Source organism: Scylla paramamosain, chromosome 49, assembly GCF_035594125.1.
Source record: "Scylla paramamosain isolate STU-SP2022 chromosome 49, ASM3559412v1, whole genome shotgun sequence".
Taxonomy (NCBI): domain Eukaryota; kingdom Metazoa; phylum Arthropoda; class Malacostraca; order Decapoda; family Portunidae; genus Scylla; species Scylla paramamosain.
In genome coordinates this window covers 2,465,001-2,485,000 of record NC_087199.1, presented here as the reverse complement: position 1 = coordinate 2,485,000, position 20,000 = coordinate 2,465,001, and the positions used below count along the sequence as shown (strand labels likewise).

The 20,000-nt window shown below is 40.2% G+C and overlaps 3 protein-coding genes and 1 non-coding gene across 4 annotated transcripts in view; 3 read left to right on the top strand and 1 right to left on the bottom strand.

The window, feature by feature from the left end:
* LOC135095608 (zinc finger protein 585B-like) overlaps window positions 1-4,566 on the top strand; it is a 10,346-nt gene extending 5,780 nt beyond the window's left edge. The window contains exons 9-11 of the mRNA XM_063996541.1: window positions 1-10; window positions 142-289; window positions 1,050-4,566. The exon at window positions 1-10 is cut by the window's left edge and continues 133 nt beyond it. Coding sequence (XP_063852611.1) covers window positions 1-10; window positions 142-289; window positions 1,050-1,661 — 770 coding nt within the window. The 3' untranslated portion in view covers window positions 1,662-4,566. The remainder of the gene's footprint in view (window positions 11-141; window positions 290-1,049) is intronic.
* A 331-nt stretch (window positions 4,567-4,897) lies between these two features.
* On the top strand, window positions 4,898-5,019 carry LOC135095611 (U11 spliceosomal RNA). The gene has a single exon (XR_010264454.1). It is a non-coding gene; the product is annotated as a U11 spliceosomal RNA (small nuclear RNA).
* A 1,021-nt stretch (window positions 5,020-6,040) lies between these two features.
* LOC135095607 (26S proteasome non-ATPase regulatory subunit 7-like) lies at window positions 6,041-9,438 on the bottom strand. Its single transcript, XM_063996540.1, has 6 exons — window positions 9,284-9,438; window positions 8,825-9,052; window positions 8,202-8,287; window positions 7,658-7,843; window positions 6,782-7,036; window positions 6,041-6,666 (listed from the first exon to the last, which is right to left on the bottom strand). Exons 2-6 carry the CDS (start codon window positions 9,045-9,047, stop codon window positions 6,397-6,399), a joined length of 1,020 nt encoding a protein of 339 aa, XP_063852610.1. The 5' UTR covers window positions 9,048-9,052; window positions 9,284-9,438; the 3' UTR covers window positions 6,041-6,396.
* Window positions 9,439-14,758: 5,320 nt separating this feature from the next.
* LOC135095518 (WD repeat-containing protein 7-like) overlaps window positions 14,759-20,000 on the top strand; it is a 38,359-nt gene continuing 33,117 nt past the window's right edge. The window contains 7 exon segments of the mRNA XM_063996388.1: window positions 14,759-14,783; window positions 14,786-14,919; window positions 15,852-15,958; window positions 16,106-16,184; window positions 16,707-16,875; window positions 18,606-18,796; window positions 19,268-19,413. Of these exon segments, the coding sequence (XP_063852458.1) occupies window positions 14,759-14,783; window positions 14,786-14,919; window positions 15,852-15,958; window positions 16,106-16,184; window positions 16,707-16,875; window positions 18,606-18,796; window positions 19,268-19,413 (851 nt within the window).

Sequence of the window (20,000 nt, the reverse complement as noted above, 5' to 3'; positions counted from 1 at the left end):
AGCACTCCAGGTGGGTGTGGCAATGATAGTAGTGGTAATAGTAGTGGTGGTGGTAGTGATAGTAGTAGTAGAAGTAGTAGCTTTCCTGATAGACACTCTAAATACCCCCCACTCCCTCTCTCTCTCTCTCTCCCCCCGCAGTGTGACGTACTCTTGTGGGCAGTGCGCGGCGGCCTTCCCTCACCGCTCTCTGCTGGCGTCACACTCCCTGAGGCACGGCGAGAGGCGGGTGATGTGTGACCGCTGCGGCAGGAAGTTCTTTACCCAGAAGCAACTTAACTGCCACGAGGTAGGTGTGTGTGTGTATGTGTGTGTGTGTGTGTGTTTGTGTTTACCTAGTTGTGCTTTATGAGAAAGAGTTCTGCTTGTGCTGTTCCTTCTCCATATCTTTTAATATCAACTTAGCCTTGAATCCATGTGTACTTTCAGCATTTACTGTCTCCTCATCCAGACTGTTCCATACATCAGTACTTCTATGTGGGAAACTATACTTTTTTGACGTCTCTTGTACAAGCACTCCTCTTCAGCCTCTTCCCGTGTCCTCTAGTGTCCCGTGTATCCCAGACCATTAAGTCGCTCCGGTCCGCCTCCTCTGCTCCCTCGTATGCTTTATGTATCGCAGTCAAGTCTCCCCTTTCTCTCCTCTTTTCCAACGTTGGTAGATGTAGCCTTGCCAGTCTCTCTTCATGTGACAAGTCCCTGATGCTTGGCTCCATCTTCGTAGCTGCTTTCTGAACTCTCTCCAACCTCCTTGTATCCTTTTTCTTGTATGGTGACCACACTACTGCTGCATATTCTAGTCTAGGTCTTATCAGTGACATGATCATCTTCCTGACCATCTCTTCATCCATATATGCAAAGGCCTGCCTTATTCTTCTCAACAAGTTATAGGTTTCTCCTGTGTGTGTGTGTGTGTGTGTGTGTGTGTGTGTGTGTGTGTGTGTGTGTGTGTGTGTGTGTGTGTAGGCTTTCCTTATTTATATTCTTAGTTTAAGGAATTTATTTATTTATTCATTGTATTTGACAGGATGCAAAACTTAACCCTACAGAACCTCTTCCACCGGCGTGCACAAAGCTACACCTGCAACAAATGTGGCACGCGTTTCTCCACCTTGAGAGTGCTGCGCCACCACATACGCTCCCTGCCAAACCACCGCTACTACTGCCAGGAGTGCAGCGCGGCTTTCCAGCTGTGGACGCAGTACCTGACGCACCTCCTTACCCACGGACTGAGATGCTCTTTGTGCCATCATTCCTTCACCACCGCCTCGGCCGCACATCAACACTACCAGACCTGCCATTCCCCAGACACCGCCACCACTGCTCCTAACTGTGCACTGGACCGCGAAAGTGTTCATTATATCCGCACGCACTCCAAATTACATGGTGAAACGGATATGTTGACTTTAAGAGATGATATTACGTTGAAGGATGATGCCAGGCAGGGGGAATGTGATGAAGAGGGCAGTGTTGTAATTGTACTTTCCAACGCCAGTGAGGATGTGGGTCTGGAGTCTCTGGACGGCTGTGTGGGTGAAGAGCGGATGTCTGTGCCTGTGGATGTGGATAACCGGATGTTTGTCATTGAGGAGGAGGTGCAACAGGAGGGTCTGGAGAAAGGGGTTGCTGCTGTGTGTGTCTCTCTGGCTGGGTCGTGTTAGGTGTGTGTGTGTGTGTTTGTGTGTGGGGCATGTCTGGGGTGAGGACGCGGTGTCACGGACTTGGCAACACTGCTAGACTGATGCACTCACTCATCCACCCAACCTAACCTAACCCAAACTTATCCTAACCTAACCAAACCCCAACCAAACCTAACCAAACCAACTGTGATCCAACCAAACTTAACCCAAACTTATCCTAACCTAACCAAACCCCAACCAAACCTAACCAAACCAACTGCAATCCAACCAAACCTAACCCAAACTTATCCTAACCAACCAAACCCCAACCAAACCTAACCAAACCAACTGCGATCCAACCAAACCTAACCCAAACTTATCCTAACCCAACCAAACCTAACCAACCAACTGCGATCCAACCAAACCTAACCCAAACTTATCCTAACTAAACCCCAACCAAACCTAACCAACCAACTGCGATCCAACCAAACCTAACCCAAACTTATCCTAACCAACCAAACCCCAACCAAACCTAACCAAACCAACTGGAATCCAACCAAACCTAACCCAAACTTATCCTAACCTAACCAAACCCCAACCAAACCTAACCAAACCAACTGCGATCCAACCAAACCTAACCCAAACTTATCCTAACCCAACCAAACCTAACCAACCAACTGCGATCCAACCAAACCTAATCCAAACTTATCCTAACTAACCAAACCCCAACCAAACCTAACCAAACCAACTGGAATCCAACCAAACCTAACCCAAACTCATCCTAACCTAACCAAACCCCAACCAAACCTAACCAAACCAACTGCGATCCAACCAAACCTAACCCAAAGTTATCCTAACCTAACCAAACCCCAACCAAACCTAACCAAACCAACTGGAATCCAACCTAACCTAACCAAACTTATCCTAACCTAACCAAACCCCAACCAAACCTAACCAAACCAACTTCGATCCAACCAAACCTAACCCAAACTCATCCTAACCTAACCAAACCCCAACCAAACCTAACCAAACCAACTGGAATCCAACCAAACCTAACCCAAACTTATCCTAACCTAACCAAACCCCAACCAAACCTAACCAAACCAACTGGAATCCAACCAAACGTAACCACACCAACTGCCACCCAACCTAGCCCAACCAAACGAACCAAACTCATACTCAGCGTAACCAAACAAGGCAAACCCCAGCATAATGTTCTCCCATGTTGGCTTATTGTGTTGAAATAGCAAAGAAGCGCTATATTTCCTGCAGAACCATTATAAAACGCTGGATTTTTATATATTTGAATGATCTGGTGCTTTCGATTAAGTATTAAAGATGTAGTGTTAGTTTGGCGCATGGTTCAGTACAAGACCAATAAGAGAGAGAGAGAGAGAGAGAGAGGGAGAGAGAGAGAGAGCAGCAGCCTAGTAGTGTGGATATTTTGTGGATGCCTCACCTATTTCCTCATGTGGATACAGTTGATTTTGTGGATGTATATTTAAATTTGTTCTTTCTTTTCCAGACGAAATGTTAGTCATGTGGATATTTTGTGGGTGTTTTTTTTATTTATTCTTCTTTTAGTGGATATTTTTAATTTGTCTTTATAGATGTGGATATTTTATGGATATTTTTTTATTTATCCTTTTATAGACGAAATATTACTCATGTGGATATGTGGTTTGTGGACTGTATTGCTGATGTGGATTGATGTGTGGATATTTATTTATCTTCCGCGTACTGATGTGGATATGTGGATAAATTTCTCATTTCATTATTTATAAACAATTTTGATCTGTGTGGATAGATTTGTGGATATGTGGATATTTTCTTCATATATTAGCCATGTGGATATTTACATATAATCTTTAATAGACAATTGATCTGTGTGGATATTTTTTTGCTGATGTAAATATTTTGTTAGTCATGTGGATATGATGTGGATATTTCTCATCTTATTTATAGACGATTTGATTTGTGTGGATAATTGTGGATATTTTTTTTTCTGCAGATGTGGATATTTCTCATCTTATTTATAGACGATTTGATCTGTGTGGATAATTGTGGATATTTTTTTCATATGTGGATAAGATGTAAATATTTTCTTTTCATATGTCAGCCATGTGGATATGTGGATTTTTTTTTTTTTTTTTTTTTTTTTTACATAATTATCATTTATGGACAGTATGATCTTTGTTGATAGTTGTGTGGATTAATGTGGATATTTCCTGCACGAATCACTCGTTTGGATATAAATCGTAGACAAGTGGATATATTTTTGAATCTCGATTATATGAACCCATTTTTTTTTATTGATATATTTTTACTTTTTTTTTTATTTCTATTTATTAATTTTATAGACAATTTTGTGAGCGTCTTTTTTTTTTTTTTTTTTTGTCTTCTTTTTCTTTTTATTTATTTTCTATTTCTTTCTCTAATTTATTTCTTTATTTAATCTTTTTGACAATTTCATAAGTGGATATGGACGATATGTGGTCATTAATTAATTTGTGGATGTATGTCGATAGTGAGGATGTCTCCACTCCGTACATCCACCTTTGTGTGTGTGTGTGTGTGTGTGTGTAAGAAATTGTAATATATTTTTTGACAAGTGAGTAGATGTGTGGTTATTATTATTATTATTATTATTATTATTATTATTATTATTATTATTATTATTATTATTATATTTTGTGTGTTAGTGTGCGATTCTCTCTCTAACATCATTCCAACTTGTTTTTATTTATTTGTTACTCAGGAAATTCTTATTACTATTATTACTATTAACTTTTACTCTTTCTTATTCTCTTCATTATTCATATTCTCCATTATTATTTATTTATTTACGTATGACTTGTAATACCTAAGATTAGCTATGTCTGTTTGTCTGTCCGTCTGTCCGTCTTGTTATAGCTTTTAATAGAGATATATATTTTTACTAAATATTTGAAGTGGTTTATTTCATTTATTCCAGTGGGGGAATGGACTCTCTAAATAAATAAATAATGAAATGAAATAGGTACCCATGAAACACATTAAGGGGTAACTCCGCAAAACTTAAAAAAAACCGACTAAACAAACACAATATCTCGTATAAACCAAAAAATACTTCAAATCTAAAGTATAACAAAAACATAATATTATATTGCCCATCCAACAATATAAATAATTCTCCATTTTAACATAAATAAAAGAAATAATTGCATAAGAATATGAGTGTCAGAATGGATGTTGGGGTAAGTTATATAAGTACAGTATGTCTTTCAGGGGAAACTCAATAAAAGGGTGTCCGCCGTACTGAGTGGCGCGCGGTTCGCCGTGGGGGATGGCCCTCAAGACATACCCGACACGCAATTTTTAGTACCCGGGGGAAGTTCGATGCTTACGCTCGGACGCCCTCTCTTATAAAGCCCCATTTGATTCCGTGCTTATTTCACACAGGACGGCGCTGCATTGTTAAGCTCCATAAGAGGATAGAATGCCATTACAGATACTATTTCTAAAGGTACGTTCATTTTATTTGTTTATTAATCTGTTAATTATTAAACTCCATTAGTGAATTAAGATAGTGTTAAGCTTAATTATTATAAGTATGTGTTCCTTTCATATCTTACTTAGTTATTATTATAGACGTATTCTATCAATTAAACGTGCTAGTGTCCCTTCCGTTTATTATTATTAAGTTAAAGCACTCCATATACCTTGGTGAATATTACTACTACTACTACTACAACTACTACTACTACTGCCTCGATATATCCCTTAGGACACTTCAATACCCCCATCAGATCGCCTCTTAATCACCGTCCAATCTTGTTAAATTCTTCCTCTTATAAAAATTCAAGCGTTTCAAATACCCGTGAGTTTTTTTTTTTTTTTTTTTTATAGATTTTGAATTTTTGATTTGCTGTTAGGTTAGGTTAGGTTTGGGAAATTTTTTGGTTGGCTTAGCTTGTGTTTGCTTGGTTTTGTTTGAGAGAGAGAGAGAGAGAGATAGAGTGAGTGAGTTTGGTTGGTTTAGTCTGAGAGAGAGAGATAGAGAGATTTCATTAGTTTAATCTGAGAGAGAGAGAGAGAGAGAGAGAGAGAGAGAGAGAGAGAGAGAGAGAGAGAGAGAGAGAGAGAGAGAGAGAGAGAGAGAGAGGTATGTTTTTGTTCCCAGCCCCCTGCAAACTGTACCATGAAGGTCTCCTCATTCAGCTGCAGTCACTTCAGCCATCAACATTCCACATTCTTTCTTTTCTTTAATTAGAGAAAGAAGGTGAATGAAGAAGAGTTTGGACAGAGGAAGGTGTATACTTAGAAATGGAAAGACTGTAGAGAAAAGACTGGGCAGACCACATTGCTATTTTTATATCAACATTTCACACACATCCCGAGTGTTAACATTGAAAGGGTTAACAGGTGCAAAAACACACGGATAATAAATTACTTTACTGACAAACACATTAGTAATTACAACTGCTTTTCTTTCTTGTATATAACTAAGATTTTTTTGTTTTTTTTTTGTTTATTTTTTTTTTTCTGTCTCAAAAACGCCTTTCTTGTTTTTGTTGAACTTTTTATTGTTTGTTTGTTTTTTTGTACATTTTGTCATGTATATTATAGCTGTTATTGTAGTAGTGTTAGTCTCTCTCTCTCTCTCTCTCTCTCTCAAACACACACACACACACACTATTCATCATCTTTTACATTCCTCTCCTCCTCTCTCTCCACACACACACACACACACACACACATTCAAACAAGTACAAAAACCCACCACATGAACAACAAACTACTTCTTCTCATCCTTTTTCTCTTTCTCCTCTTTCTCTTTCTCCCCATCTTTCTTGGCATCCTTCTCTCCTTCCTTCTTCTCCTTGTCCTTGCCCTCCTTCTTCTCCGCATCAGTGTTCGCCAGCTTGTTGTTAATGAGGTTGTGGAGCGCGATGATGGAGCGGATGAGGGAGGCGAGGTACACCACAAGCATCTGGTCGTTGGTTTTCACGTACAGAGACTTGATCAGAGCTGGGTTGGTCACGTCTGGCAGCAGGTTGAACATGTCCTGTGGGGAGGAGGTTAGGTTAGGTTAGGTTAGGTTAGGTTAGGGGAGGGAGGGAGGGAGATAGAGAGAAACCACAAATCAATTAACACACATACATACACACACACACACACACCTGCAGATGATAAACAATAGTATGGTTGACAGGCAGCATTCCATCAACGACCTGCTGTAGGTAGTTAGCGACCTCACTCAGCTGTTTGTGGAGCCCCCTTAGCCCCAGCAGCTGTGTGGTGATGCGTTGCCCAAGAGATCCCACTACCGTGTCCTTGATGTCCCTCAGTAAATGCTCCACACCAACCTCCTCTGCTTCTTCCGCCCCAATCTCACTCGCTACGTGTTCGAATGTCTTGGTGGTAGGGGTGCCGTCCTGTTAGGTGAGGTTAGAAAGGTGGTTATGTTTGTGGAGGAGAAGATTGAGGGTGACAGAACCTTAGGGTGTGGTTTGGCATGTTTTTCTGTGCTTGTGGGTGTTTTTTTTTTTCATTTTTTTTATTTTGGTAAGTTCAGGTAGGTTTTGTTTTGTTTGTGGTAAGTTTGCAAGGTTCTTTGTGTGGTGTTTACTTGTGTTTGTTTATATTGTTCTTATGGGTTTTGTAAGTGTTTTCTAAGTGTTTTGGGGTCTTTTTGATAAGTTTAACATTGTTTCGTTAAGTTTCCGGCGAGTCTGTGTGTTTTTTTTTTCGGCATACTATTAATTTCTGTCTGTTTTGTTGAGTTTGCATGTGTTTTTAGTGTGTTTTGATGCTTTTTAAGAGTTATTTCGACAAGCTGAAAGGCATTTAGTTACATTTAAATAATTCTTCTAAGCATTTTTGGGGGATTTTCATGATTTTGATACATCTGAAACCAATCTATTAAACACTAAACATTAAACATCCTATTGAACATTAAATTTAAAAGCGTTTTCTGGCACACTAATAACTTCTGCCTGTGTTATGGAGCACATCTGTCCCTGAACACTCTCCCTTCACCCCCCCCAGGCACTCACATCATGCACTTCCTCCACGCTGTAGTATGCCTCGGTGGGCAGGCCGATGTTGGAGGCATGGGCGTCAATGATCACCAGCACAGACGTTCCACAGTGGCGCCTAACAAGGTCGTTGATGGCGATGTCGTTCTGGTAGAGTTTCGGACCTGTGTGGTACCAGCCTACGATCTTCTCCCTGGCGTTTACCTGTTGGGGTTAGGTTAGGTTAGTGGTGGTGGTGGTGGGAGGGACAGGAATAGTGGTAGGTTAGGTGGTGGTGGTGGTGGTAGTAGTAGTAGTGACAGGTGAGGAATAAGGGTACATGGTAACACTGCTACATTAATACAGAGAGAGAGAGAGAGAGAGAGAGAGAGAGAGAGAGAGAGAGAGAGAGAGAGAGAGAGAGAGAGAGAGAGAGAGAGAGAGAGAGAGAGAGAGAGAGAGAAGGGGGACAAGAGAAAAACAGATGAATGAACGGATGAATGAATGAAAGGAAGATTGAAACACACACACACACACACACACACACACACACACACACACACACACACACACACACACACACCTTCTTGAACATGTTGTACTTGTTTTCTAAATAGTCATGATCCAGAAACCAGACCGACTTGTCCTTCTCATCCTCGTCGAAGGGAACTGTTGGGAGAGAGACAAGATGTTAGGACACACACACACACGCACACACACTACAACTACTACTTCAACTAAATATAGATAAAAATTAATTATCTTGACAAAAAAAAAACGAACAACAACAACAACAACTACTACTACTACTACTACTACTACTTCAACTAGATAAAATACAAATAAAATTAATTACCTTATTGACAAAAACGAATCACTACACACACACACACACACACACGTTTATTATTTACACACACACACACACACACGTTTATTATTTACACACACACACACACACACACACGTTTATTATTTACACACACACACACACACACACACACGTTTATTATTTACACACACACACACACACACGTTATTATTTACACACACACACACACACACACACACACACACACACACACACACGTTTATTATTTACACACACACACACACACACACACACACACACACACACACGTTTATTATTTACACACACACACACACACACGTTTATTATTTACACACACACACACACACACACACCTGCATAAGAATTCGACACGTCCAGCACACCACGCGCCCTCCAGGACCCGAGCAGCACCCCCACCACCCGCCGCGTTGAGCCAATCTTGGTCATACGGGTGAAATGATCCACCACGCTCAGCAACACCAGGGGATGCACCACCACCTTGCTCACAGGCACCGTGGGGGGCGCCTCGGGGGGGCTGGCCACGGCGGGGGTGCTTGCTGTGGCGGTAGCGGCCATCTGTGCTGTGGGGGTCAGGTTAGGTTAGGTTAGGTGGTGGTGGTGGTGGTGAAGTTTCATTAGGTTCTCTCTCTCTCTCTCTCTCTCTCTCGATTCCTCTCCCGTTCTTAAATCCTGCTCTCTCTCTCTCTCTCTCTCTCTCACAACTCCCTCGCTCACATAACTCCTCTCTCTCTCTCTCACTAACAGTCTACACCACGCCTCTCCCTCTCTTCAACGCCTCGCCTCACACTCACCTGCTGTGGGAGAGGGACGAGAGAAATAAACAAAGTGAGAGGCGGTGAGCGAGTGTCTTCTCAGCCGCCTTCCTCTTGTTGTCGTGTGGAGCCTCGACTTCGTGTTTGGTAATGGTTCTTTATTTTCTTCTTTATCGTTTTGTTTTGTGATCAAAGTGAGTGATAATTATGGTTTGTTAATAAAATGGAACTGTTTTATTTCAGAGTTGCCTTAGTTATTGAATAATTTAATTTTTTTTTTCATTATCTCGACTTCGTGTTAGGTAATGGTTCCATTATCTTCTTCTTTGTTGTCTTGTTTTGTGATCAGAATTAGTAATAATTGTAGCTTGAGAATAAAATGGAGCTGTTTTACTTCGGGATTGTTTTATATAATGAGTAACTTAAATGTTTTTTTTTCATTACCTCGACTTCCTATTTTCTGTTTCTTTTCAGTGTTTTGTAATTTTTCATCAGTTATTTTGTAATAATCAAATATGTTTATTTTGTATTCAAAACAGAGGATATTTTAGTTTTGTGCTATTTGATGCAAAAAAATACTTTAATAGAACGTCGACTTAATTTTGTTCCCGGCACAATTTGGTAAGTTCCTGTATTTATTAAAATACTTTATTGATACGTACAGTTACATCACAGGAGGAGATCCAATAAACTTAGATGGTGCGCACTTGACTTGTATTTGATGTTGCGCTGTATATTTCTTGACTTTCACTGGATTATATAGGCTATTTGATTTAAACCATCTTCACTTCATTAACCAGCTGTGTACCGTCTGTTACTTCATTACTAAACAATTCTTACTTCACTTTCCTACTAATGTCCTACTTCACTTGATTTTTTAACTTTTCACTTCATTTTTGTACTTTTTATCTTATTTTATTTTATTTGTCTTTATTTAGCTCTTTTATTTCCTCTAATTGATGTAAGCCCACTGTGACTCTCTCTCTCTCTCTCTCTCTCTCTCTCTCTCTCTCTCTCTCTCTCTCTCTCTCTCTCTCTCTCTCTCTCTCTCTCTCTCTCTCTCTCTCTCTCTCTCTCTCTCTCTCTCTCTCCATACTTATCTAATTGAATTTTCTCTTTCTTTATGTGATTTATTACTTAATGTTTACTGAATTGGTTTGCCTCTTCGATTCTAAATTATTTCACCTCGTTTTCCTTCTTTTTTCCTATTTCACTTGATCTGAAGCTATTTTTCATTGTTTTCCTGGTGTTTATCATATCTTGACTCGATTTTAAGTTATTTTGACCTCGTTTTCTTTTTTTTCATCTAGTTCGCTTGGTCTTAACGTAATTTTATAGTTTTCTCATCTTTTTCCCTGCTTTACTTAATCTCAAGCTTTTTTTCCTTTGTTTTCCTGCCATTTCTATTATATTACTTAACTTTTAGATACGTTTACCTTATTTGTTCGCTTTTTTATACATGCTATATAGAAATTAACTTTAGATGCAGACACACACTTCATACATACAGGTAAAGTGAACTGGAATGAGAAATTCCTTTAAAATCAACAGAAAAGATACAAAAACATTATCTTAATATGAACAAACATGACACACAAAACTAAAGCGAATTTTAATGATAAGTATCCTTACAACAAACAGAAAATGCAGAAATACCTTTTAACATAGACAATATAACACTCACGCTCGCACAGACATGATGAATAAGTTGTAAATGTCAAGAAATTAAATACACACAGATGCTACAGGTTGAATTGCCGCTGTAAAGTTATCCCGTACAAAAGAATCTCCCGCGTAAATTCTTGTCACCTGACTGTCAAAGTGAGAGAAAACGGACGGTTTGCAAGAAAAAAAATAACAAAAAATACACTTACATCTAATCAAATACTTAGATACATATAAAGAGATAAAACACGTATGAAAAACACTCCTAAAATAAAAATAAAATATGAAAACACCCTCTCTGTCATTGATATAAGGCGTTAGAAGAGATAATATCAAACCAAAGAGTTAAGATCAAGATTAAGTGGTCACCTGACTGTCAAAAGTGAAAGAAAATGGAAATGCATAAAAAAAAAAATCCTTCTAATACACTTACACGTACACACACACACGTACACACACACACATACATATGACCTCCGTGACCCAGATGACTGATACTATACCACGGAGAAGGTCAAAATGAGCCATATAAGTAAAATCACATGACCTCTTGTTTTCTCATAAACCTAATATTGTGACTGTGACATTTTACATATGAGGTCATAGAGACGTTATGAATAATTTGACCTTTGCCATTAGTACCACAGGACGATAGATAAAGGTCAGGTCACCGGGAAAAAAGGTCATAAATTTTTAAATTGTAGATTAATGAATCATCCTTATCAAACTCCTTTATTTAGCCATCAACACGCCAGAAGTTTGTGTTTACAAGGACGTTTGGATGATAAGGATGAAGAGGGAGATAAGTCACGGCCGTCAGATAGAAATTTGACACGATAAGGTCACGTTAATTAAGTCAGATAAGTCAGAGTGGGGAAACAAAGCAATAAAATCACCGTGAATAGGTCATAGGGATCAATTAGGGGAAATATGACAAGAAGGTCACACAAAAGAGAATATAGGTCACAAGGGTCATGTAGGGAAAAATAAGGTCACAGTAAATAGGTCATAGTGGTCACATAGGAATGGTATAACTTGAATGCAGTGTTTAAGTTTACGGATAGTCGAATTAAAGGTCAGCTTATAGAGAGAATGTATATTTGTGGTTGATGAAAGACATGGTATTATGATGCATGTTCGATAGTTTTGTGAAATGTACAATACTCTCACTAATAAATAGATTAGAGAGATTAGTAAAATATGAGAAAAGTAAAAGTAAAAAAGTATTACAGCGTAAAGAAAGTAATGTAAGAGGTCGGACTAGGAACAAAATAATTAATAAATAAAAATATTAGAAAGTTCTATGTCTTTTAAGAAATACAGTTGTTTCCCTTATCAAATCTACTGACACTGACATCTAAAACACTACAAATAATTTAATCAAGACAATTAAAACCTGAAAAACGGGCTCAAAATATCAAAATGAGGAATAAAACTAAATAAACTTAAATACAATAGTATACCACACAACTCTGAAATATACCATAGTTACCCCTAACAAATTTATCCACACCGCTATCAAAAGACCACAAATAATTAATCGGGGACAATTCGGACCTGAAAAATCCGTAAAAAATATCAAAACGAGTAAAAAAAGGCTCCTTGTGGTAGAACGGGGATATATTATAGTGACCCTGGAATCGATAGAGTAGCCATGTTGAGATTGAAGGTGGTGTGTGTGTGTACGTGTGTGTGATCAATAATGGCGGCTATTTTACCCTCCAGCCAGCCCAGACACACACACAGGGAGTGAGAGAGAGAGAGAGGGGAGAGAAGAGAGTAAGGAGAGTGAGTGAGAGGTGTGGGGAGGTCTTGTTCCCTAGTTCTCCTCCTCCTCCTCCTCTTCCACTGTTCCTCTCCTTGTTTTTCCTCCAGTTTTCCTTCTTCTCCGCCCCCTTGGCTATGTAAGTGTCCATGTGCTCCTGTGTGTGTGCGTGTGTACGTGAATCACACCTTCAGATAATACGTACATAACTCAGATTCACACGTACATGAAAATTTGTTGTGTGTGCATTTGTTTGTGCGTTTACGTGAGTGTGTGTGTGTGTGTGTGCACTTGTCTGTGTGCGTGTTATCAGTGCAATACACTTACATAGATCAGGTACGTACATGGATTAATACGTACATAGTTTGGTTTAGATTGTGTGTGTGTGTGTGTGTGTGTGTGTGTGTGTGTGTGTGTGTGTTTAAGGGTTTTATTTATGTTAGGTACACGTACATAGGCTTGATACGTACATAGGCCTACCTGTGTTTGTAGGTTTGTTTATCTGTTTGTGTGTGTGTTTGTAGTTTGGTTAGATTAGGTTAAGTTAGGTTAAGGTTAGGTTAAGGTAATTTAGGTCAGTTTAAAATTTAGTTAAGGTTACACTAAGTTAAGAAGTGTTTGGGTGAATTATGTTAAAGTTAGGTTAAGTTAATCTGTGTTAAGTTAGGTTCGGTTAGGTTAGGTTAGGTTAAGGTTAGGTTAGGTTAGGTTAAGGTAATTTGGGTCAGTTTAAAATTTAGTTAAGGTTACACTAAGTTAAGAAGTGTTTGGGTGAATTATGTTAAAGGTTGGTTAAGTTAATCTGTGTTAAGTTCAGTTCAGTTAGGTTAGTCTGCGGCAAATAAGGTTAGGTTAGGTCAAGGCAGTATTTGTGACTAGTAATTTTGAAGGGATGAAATAAGTGTCTCTGGCTCAGCATGCCGGGAGGTCACAAGCAGCCTGGTGGTGAAGTCTGTCTGTGTGGAGTGTAACCATGACCCCTTAGAGAGATGTTAATGACCCCGGTGTGCCAAGAAATTAAAAGATGTGACCCCTGAGAGAGTTAATGCCCCGGTGTGCCAAGAAATTAAAAGCTGTGACCCCTTACAGTGTGGAATTCAAATGTGACCTCTTTATGAGATGTTAGTGTCCCAGTGTGTGTGTGTGTGTGTTTTATTTATTTATTTATTTATTTATTTATTATTCATTTATTTATTTATTATAATGTAGAAGGGGGCACAAGCCAAGAGCAACAAAATTCTAATAAAAAAATAGGCTTTATTTATTTTTTTCTTTTATTTTTTGTAGAATGTTAAAGATGTGATCCCCTTGCGAGTCCGTGCCCCAGTGTGTTGTGTCACGGCCTCACTCGGCATGACTCGGTGTGTGTACGTGTGTAAGATTTGCACTAGAAACTGTTTTTTTTTTTTTTTTATGTCCATTAATTTTTTTTGTGTCATTAAGTACAGGGTATTGCTGAAATATCTCCTATATTTGAACCCCATATTAACCTTTTAAATGTGGGTGGTACTTCTGCCACACCTCGTATAAGAAAACCCTAACCAAACATTTTAAAATACTCCAGCATAACCTAACCTAATCCTAACCTAACCTAACTAGCCTAGCATTTTCCTATACCCTAACCTAACCTAACCCAACCCAACCCAACCCAATCAACCCAACCCTAACCTAACTTATCTCAACTAAACCAAACCCTTTCAAACCAACCCAACGCAGTCTAACCCAGCCCAGCCCAGCCCAACCCTAACCTAACCTAACTTAACCCAACCCTAACCTAACTTATCTCAACTAAACCAAACCCTTTCAAACCAACCCAACCTAACTCAGCCCAGCCCAACCTAACCTAACTCAGCCCAGCCCAACCTAACCTAACCCAACCTAACCTAGCCCAGCTCAGCCCAACCTAACCTAACCTAACCCAGCTTTACCTCAACACAACGCAACCTAACCTAACCCAAAAGACATAGAACACAAACAATTTATCCTTACCAACCCTAACCTAACCAATATTTATTCACCCAAACCCCAACGAGACCAAACGAAACTTAACCTAACCTAACACGACCTGACCCGCAGCATTCACCATGGGGTCGCTTAACTTAGTGGTGCCGTGGTGATGTGGGGCAGAGAGGCACCCACCCACGACATCTCCTGCGTACTCTTGACGAAAGATGTGCAGACTGTGGTGACCGGCTCCAGAGACGGCCAGATTTGTGTGTGGGACTTCGATCCACCTAACCTGAAGGTGAGGTGGTGTGTGGATGACAGGACGTGATGATAAATGGATGAATTTGTGGGTAGAAAGTGTATGGGTGGATAGAATTGATAAGTGGATGAATTTGTGAGGTAGGAAGTGTATGGATGGATAGAATTAATGATAAGTGGATGAATTTGTGGGTAGAAAGTGTATGGGTGGATAGAATTGATAAGTGGATGAATTTGTGAGGTAGGAAGTGTATGGGTGGATAGAATTAATGATAAGTGGATGAATTTGTGGGTAGAAAGTGTATGGGTGGGTGGAATTGATGATAAGTGGATGAATGGATGGATAGAAAGGCTGGATGATGGTGGGTGGATGGATCTGTTAGGTTAGGGAGTGTGTGGATGGATGAAAGTGATGTTTAGTGGATGAATGGGTGGATGAGAAGGCTGGGTGATTGGTGGATGGGTGGAGAATGGATGCGTTTAATATGAAATGAGTGAACGGGTGGTTGGATACGTGGATGAATGGGTGGATGAGATAAGACAATGGGTGGTTGGTGGGTCAGGTTAAGTTAGAGGTGGGATGAATGTGTGGAAGGTTGAGGTGGATCAGTGGGTGGGTGGAATGATGATGAAATGAGATGGGTGGGTGGAGTAAACCGTGGATTAAACAGCAAATAAGTGGATGTATGTGTGGATGAGTGAAAAAGTGGATGGGATAGATAGATAAAGGTGAAATAAATAGATAGAAAGATAGATAGAAATTGATAAGTTTAAGATAAGAAATAGAAAAAAATAAATAAATAAAAAACTCATTTGACATATTAGAAATTGATAAGTTTAAGATAAGAAATAGAAAAAAAATAAATAAATAAAAAACTCGTGTGACATATTAGATAGAAATTGATAAGTTTAAGATAAGAAATAGAAAAAAATAAATAAATAAAAAACTCATTTGACATATTTACGGGTCAGGTCACACCACGATGCCTGTTAGTGGGTCACACATCAGCGGTGACCTGCCTGGCCCCTGGAGGCTCGGCACACGGGACCACCTTTATCGTAAGCTCCTCGGAAACTGGGTAAGTGTCTGTGTGTGTGTGTGTGTGTGTGTGTGTGTGTGTGTGTTTGTCTTTTTTTTTGTTTGTTTGTGTGTTTATTGTTGTTGTTGTTATTTGCTTGTTATTTACTTATTTATTTCTTCATCTCCACACCCGCCACGACCTCAGGGAGATGTGTACATGGGACCTTAGGGATGGCAGATGTGTAGAGGTGCTCAGGTCTGCTAATGTACACACCTCCATGACTGTAAGTATGCGCACACACACGTACACACACACATACACATATACGTAAGAAATAGATAAATAGGATAAATAAAGATAAATAATAATAATAAATAAATTAAATGAGAATGAATAAAATAGATGCATGGATGAAATATGCTGAATAAATTTGCTTATTTATTTGTTTATTATTATTATTGAGAGAGAGAGACAGAGAGAGAGTATATTTGTAATCTTTGTTTATTAATCTCTCTCTCTCTCTCTCTCTCTCTCTCTCTCTCTCTCTCTCTCTCTCTCTCTCTCTCTCTCTCTCTCTCTCTCTCTCTCTCTCTCTCTCTCTCTCTCTCTCTCTCTACAACAACAACTACTACTACTACCACTACTACTACTGCTACTGATACTATTACTACTATTACCACTATTACTACTACTACCACTACTACTCCAACATCACCACCACCACCACCACCACCACCACAACACTTACCCCTCCCTATCCCTCCCTCTCTCCCCCTCCCTCTCCCTCTCCCTCTCTCCCACACAGGCCTACCAGATGCTCAATGTGGATGAAGTTCGAGTGTTTTGCATCGGAAATTACCCAGAAATCCTTGTTTACGACCCGTTCACTCTGGACATCCTCTTCTCTCTGGCCGCGCGGATACAGCCCGACTGGATATCTGCCCTCCACATCCTCCGCCCTCCCAGACGCAACGGTAATGTGGATTGGTGTGGATGTGTGTGTGTGTGTGTGTGTGTGTGTGTTTATTTAGTTGTGCTTTATGGGGAAGAGTTCTGTTCGTGCTGTTCCTTCTCCATATCTTTTAATATCAACTTAGCCTTGAATCCATGTGTACTTTCTGCATTTACTGTCTCCTCATCCAGACTGTTCCATACATCAGTACTTCTATGTGGGAAACTATACTTTTTTGATGTCTCTTGTACAAGCACTCCTCTTCAGCCTCTTCCCGTGTCCTCTAGTGTCCCGTGTATCCCAGCCATTAAGTCGCTCCGGTCCGCCTCCTCTGCTCCCTCGTATGCTTTATGTATCGCAATCAAGTCTCCCCTTTCTCTCCTCTTTTCCAACGTTGGTAGATGTAGCCTTGCCAGTCTCTCTTCATGTGACAAGTCCCTGATGCTTGGCACCATCTTCGTAGCTGCTCTCTGAACTCTCTCCAACCTCCTTGTATCCTTTTTCTTGTATGGCGACCACACTACTGCTGCATATTCTAGTCTAGGTCTTATCAGCGACACGATCATCTTCCTGACCATCTCTTCATCCATATATGCAAAGGCCTGCCTTATTCTTCTCAACAAGTTATAGGTTTCTCCTGTAATTTTACTAATGTGTCTCTCCGGGGTCAGGTTCCCAGTCACTGTAACACTGAGATCCTTTTCCTCTTCTGCTCCCCTCAACCTTACACCATTCAACACATAATTTCCTTTTACTGTTCTTGTACTTTTCCCAAATTCTATTACCTTACATTTCTTTAAATTAAATTCCATTTCCCATCTATAACTCCACTAAGATATCTTGTTCAGGTCTTCTTGTAACGTTCCACAGTCCTCTGCACTCTCAACTTTCTTCAGTAACTTTGCATCATCTGCAAAAAGGCTCATGTAGCTGTTCACTCTCTCTGTCATATCATTTATATTGACTGCAAACATGATTGGTGCAAGTACTGAGCCTTGGGGTACTCCACTTATGACTTCCCTCCATGATGATTGTTAATCTTTCACCACTGTTCTCATTTCTCTGTTTGTCAAGAAATTTTCCCTCCATCTGAGCAGGCCCCCTCTTAGCACACCATTATGCTTCAACTTCCACAACAATTTCCTGTGTGGCACTTTATCAAAGGCTGCCTTCAGCTATAAATAAACACAATCAGCCCATCCATCTCTTTCTTGCATTATATCCACCACTCGAGAATAAAAACTCACTAAGTTTGTAACGCACGATGTGTGTGTGTGCATGCGTGTGTGTGTGTGTGTGTGTGTGTGTGTGTGTGTGTGTGTGTGTGTGTGTGTGTGTGTGTGTGTGTGCATTTTTTCTTGTGTTGGTATTTGTGTTTATTTGTTTGTTTATTTATTTATATATATATTTATTTATTTATTTATTCCTTTTTTCTCTTTGTTTATCCAGTTCTTCTTTGCTTTCTTTCTTTATTTGTTTAGCCAGTCCTCTCTCTCTCTCTCTCCTCTCTCTCTCTCTCTCTCTCCTCTCTCTCTCTCACTTCTTCTCTCTCTCCTCTCTCTCTCTCTCTCTCTCTCTCTCTCTCTCTCTCTCTGTGCCATTATTTATGAAATCCCTTATACCTTCACTGAAAAACATATAAATAAACAATGAAATAACATCCTCGTCACCCATCACCCCATCACCCATCAGACCCCCATCCCCATCACCCCTCCCATCACCCCCCATCACCCCTCCCCATCACCCCAACAGACGAGGTGGTCCTGGGGGTCACGACGGCAGGCTGGGTAAAGGTGTGGACAGTCAGCGAGAGAGACGTCCGACCAAGGGAACCAATTTTTGAGCACGAGTCCAAGATGATCCACTCTCTCAATGCCCGGTGCCTTGTGTGCTGCACCTACAACCAACGCACGGTGCTGGTGGTGTCGCAGGGGGACTGGCAGGTGTGTGCGGGTGTGGGACCATGTGCGTGTGTGGCTATGTGCGTGTTTGGTGTGGTTCTGTAGGTTTGTTTGGGTGAGGAATTGTGTGGTGGTGTCAGTTTTGGGGTGTTGGGGCTTTGGTGGTGTTGGCAGGTGTGTGCAGGTGTGGGGATCATGTGCGTGTGTGGCTGTGTGCGTGTTTGGTGTGGTTCTGTAGGTTTGTTTGGGTGAGAAATTGTGTGGTGGTGTCAGTTTTGGTGTATACAGGTGTGTGCAGGTGTAACAGAATGTGTATGCAAATAAAAACATGTTTGGTATGATTGTATAGATTTGCATGGGTGAGAAATTGTATGGCGACGTGTTTGTGTATACAGGTGTGTGCGGGTGTGGGATTATGTGTACCTGGGACATAAGACATGTTTGGAGTCATTGTATACATTTGCATGGGTGACAAAACCAATCCACACATTACACACCTGCTTCTCCCCACAGATCTACGACGCAGGTGACTTCTCGCAGCTGTGCCGGGTGTGTGTGGGGCCGGGGGAGCACTGGATGGGGGGAGACTTCCTCTCGGCAGATCGTATTATTGTTTGGACTGATCAGGGTCAAGCATACATCTACAAACTGCCCACCAAGTATGTTTGTTTGTGTTTGTTTGTGTGTGTGTGTGTGTGTGTGTGTGTGTGTGTGTGTGTGTGTGTGTGTGTGTGTGAGATACAGAAAGACAGAGAGAGAGAGAGAGAGAGAGAGAGAGAGAGAGAGAGAGAGAGAGAGAGAGAGAGAGAGAGAGAGAGAGAGAGAGAGAGAGAGAGAGAGAGAGAGAATCATAACTCAATATTTCATTTCTCTCCCTCTCTCTCTCTCTCTCTCTCTCTCTCTCTCTCTCTCTCTCTCTCTCTCTCTCTCTCTCTCTCTCTCTCTCTCTCATTACCCATTTCTCTTTTATATGGGAAGAAAAAAGAAAAAATATTATAGACTGCCCTTGTTCACAGAAAATGGGAACTTGAAGGAAGAAGGGAACAATCTGAAAAAAATGACAAATTGTGTTTTTCTGTTATTTGTTTATTTTTTTGTGGAAATAAGGAAAATAAAGTGTGTTTTTATTCATTTAGCTGTTTATTAAAGAGGGAAGGAAAATTGTTGTTGTTTTTATTTGTTTTATTGGTGGAAATGAAGGAAATTAATGAGTTTGTTTGTTTGTTTGTTAGTTAGTTTATCATAG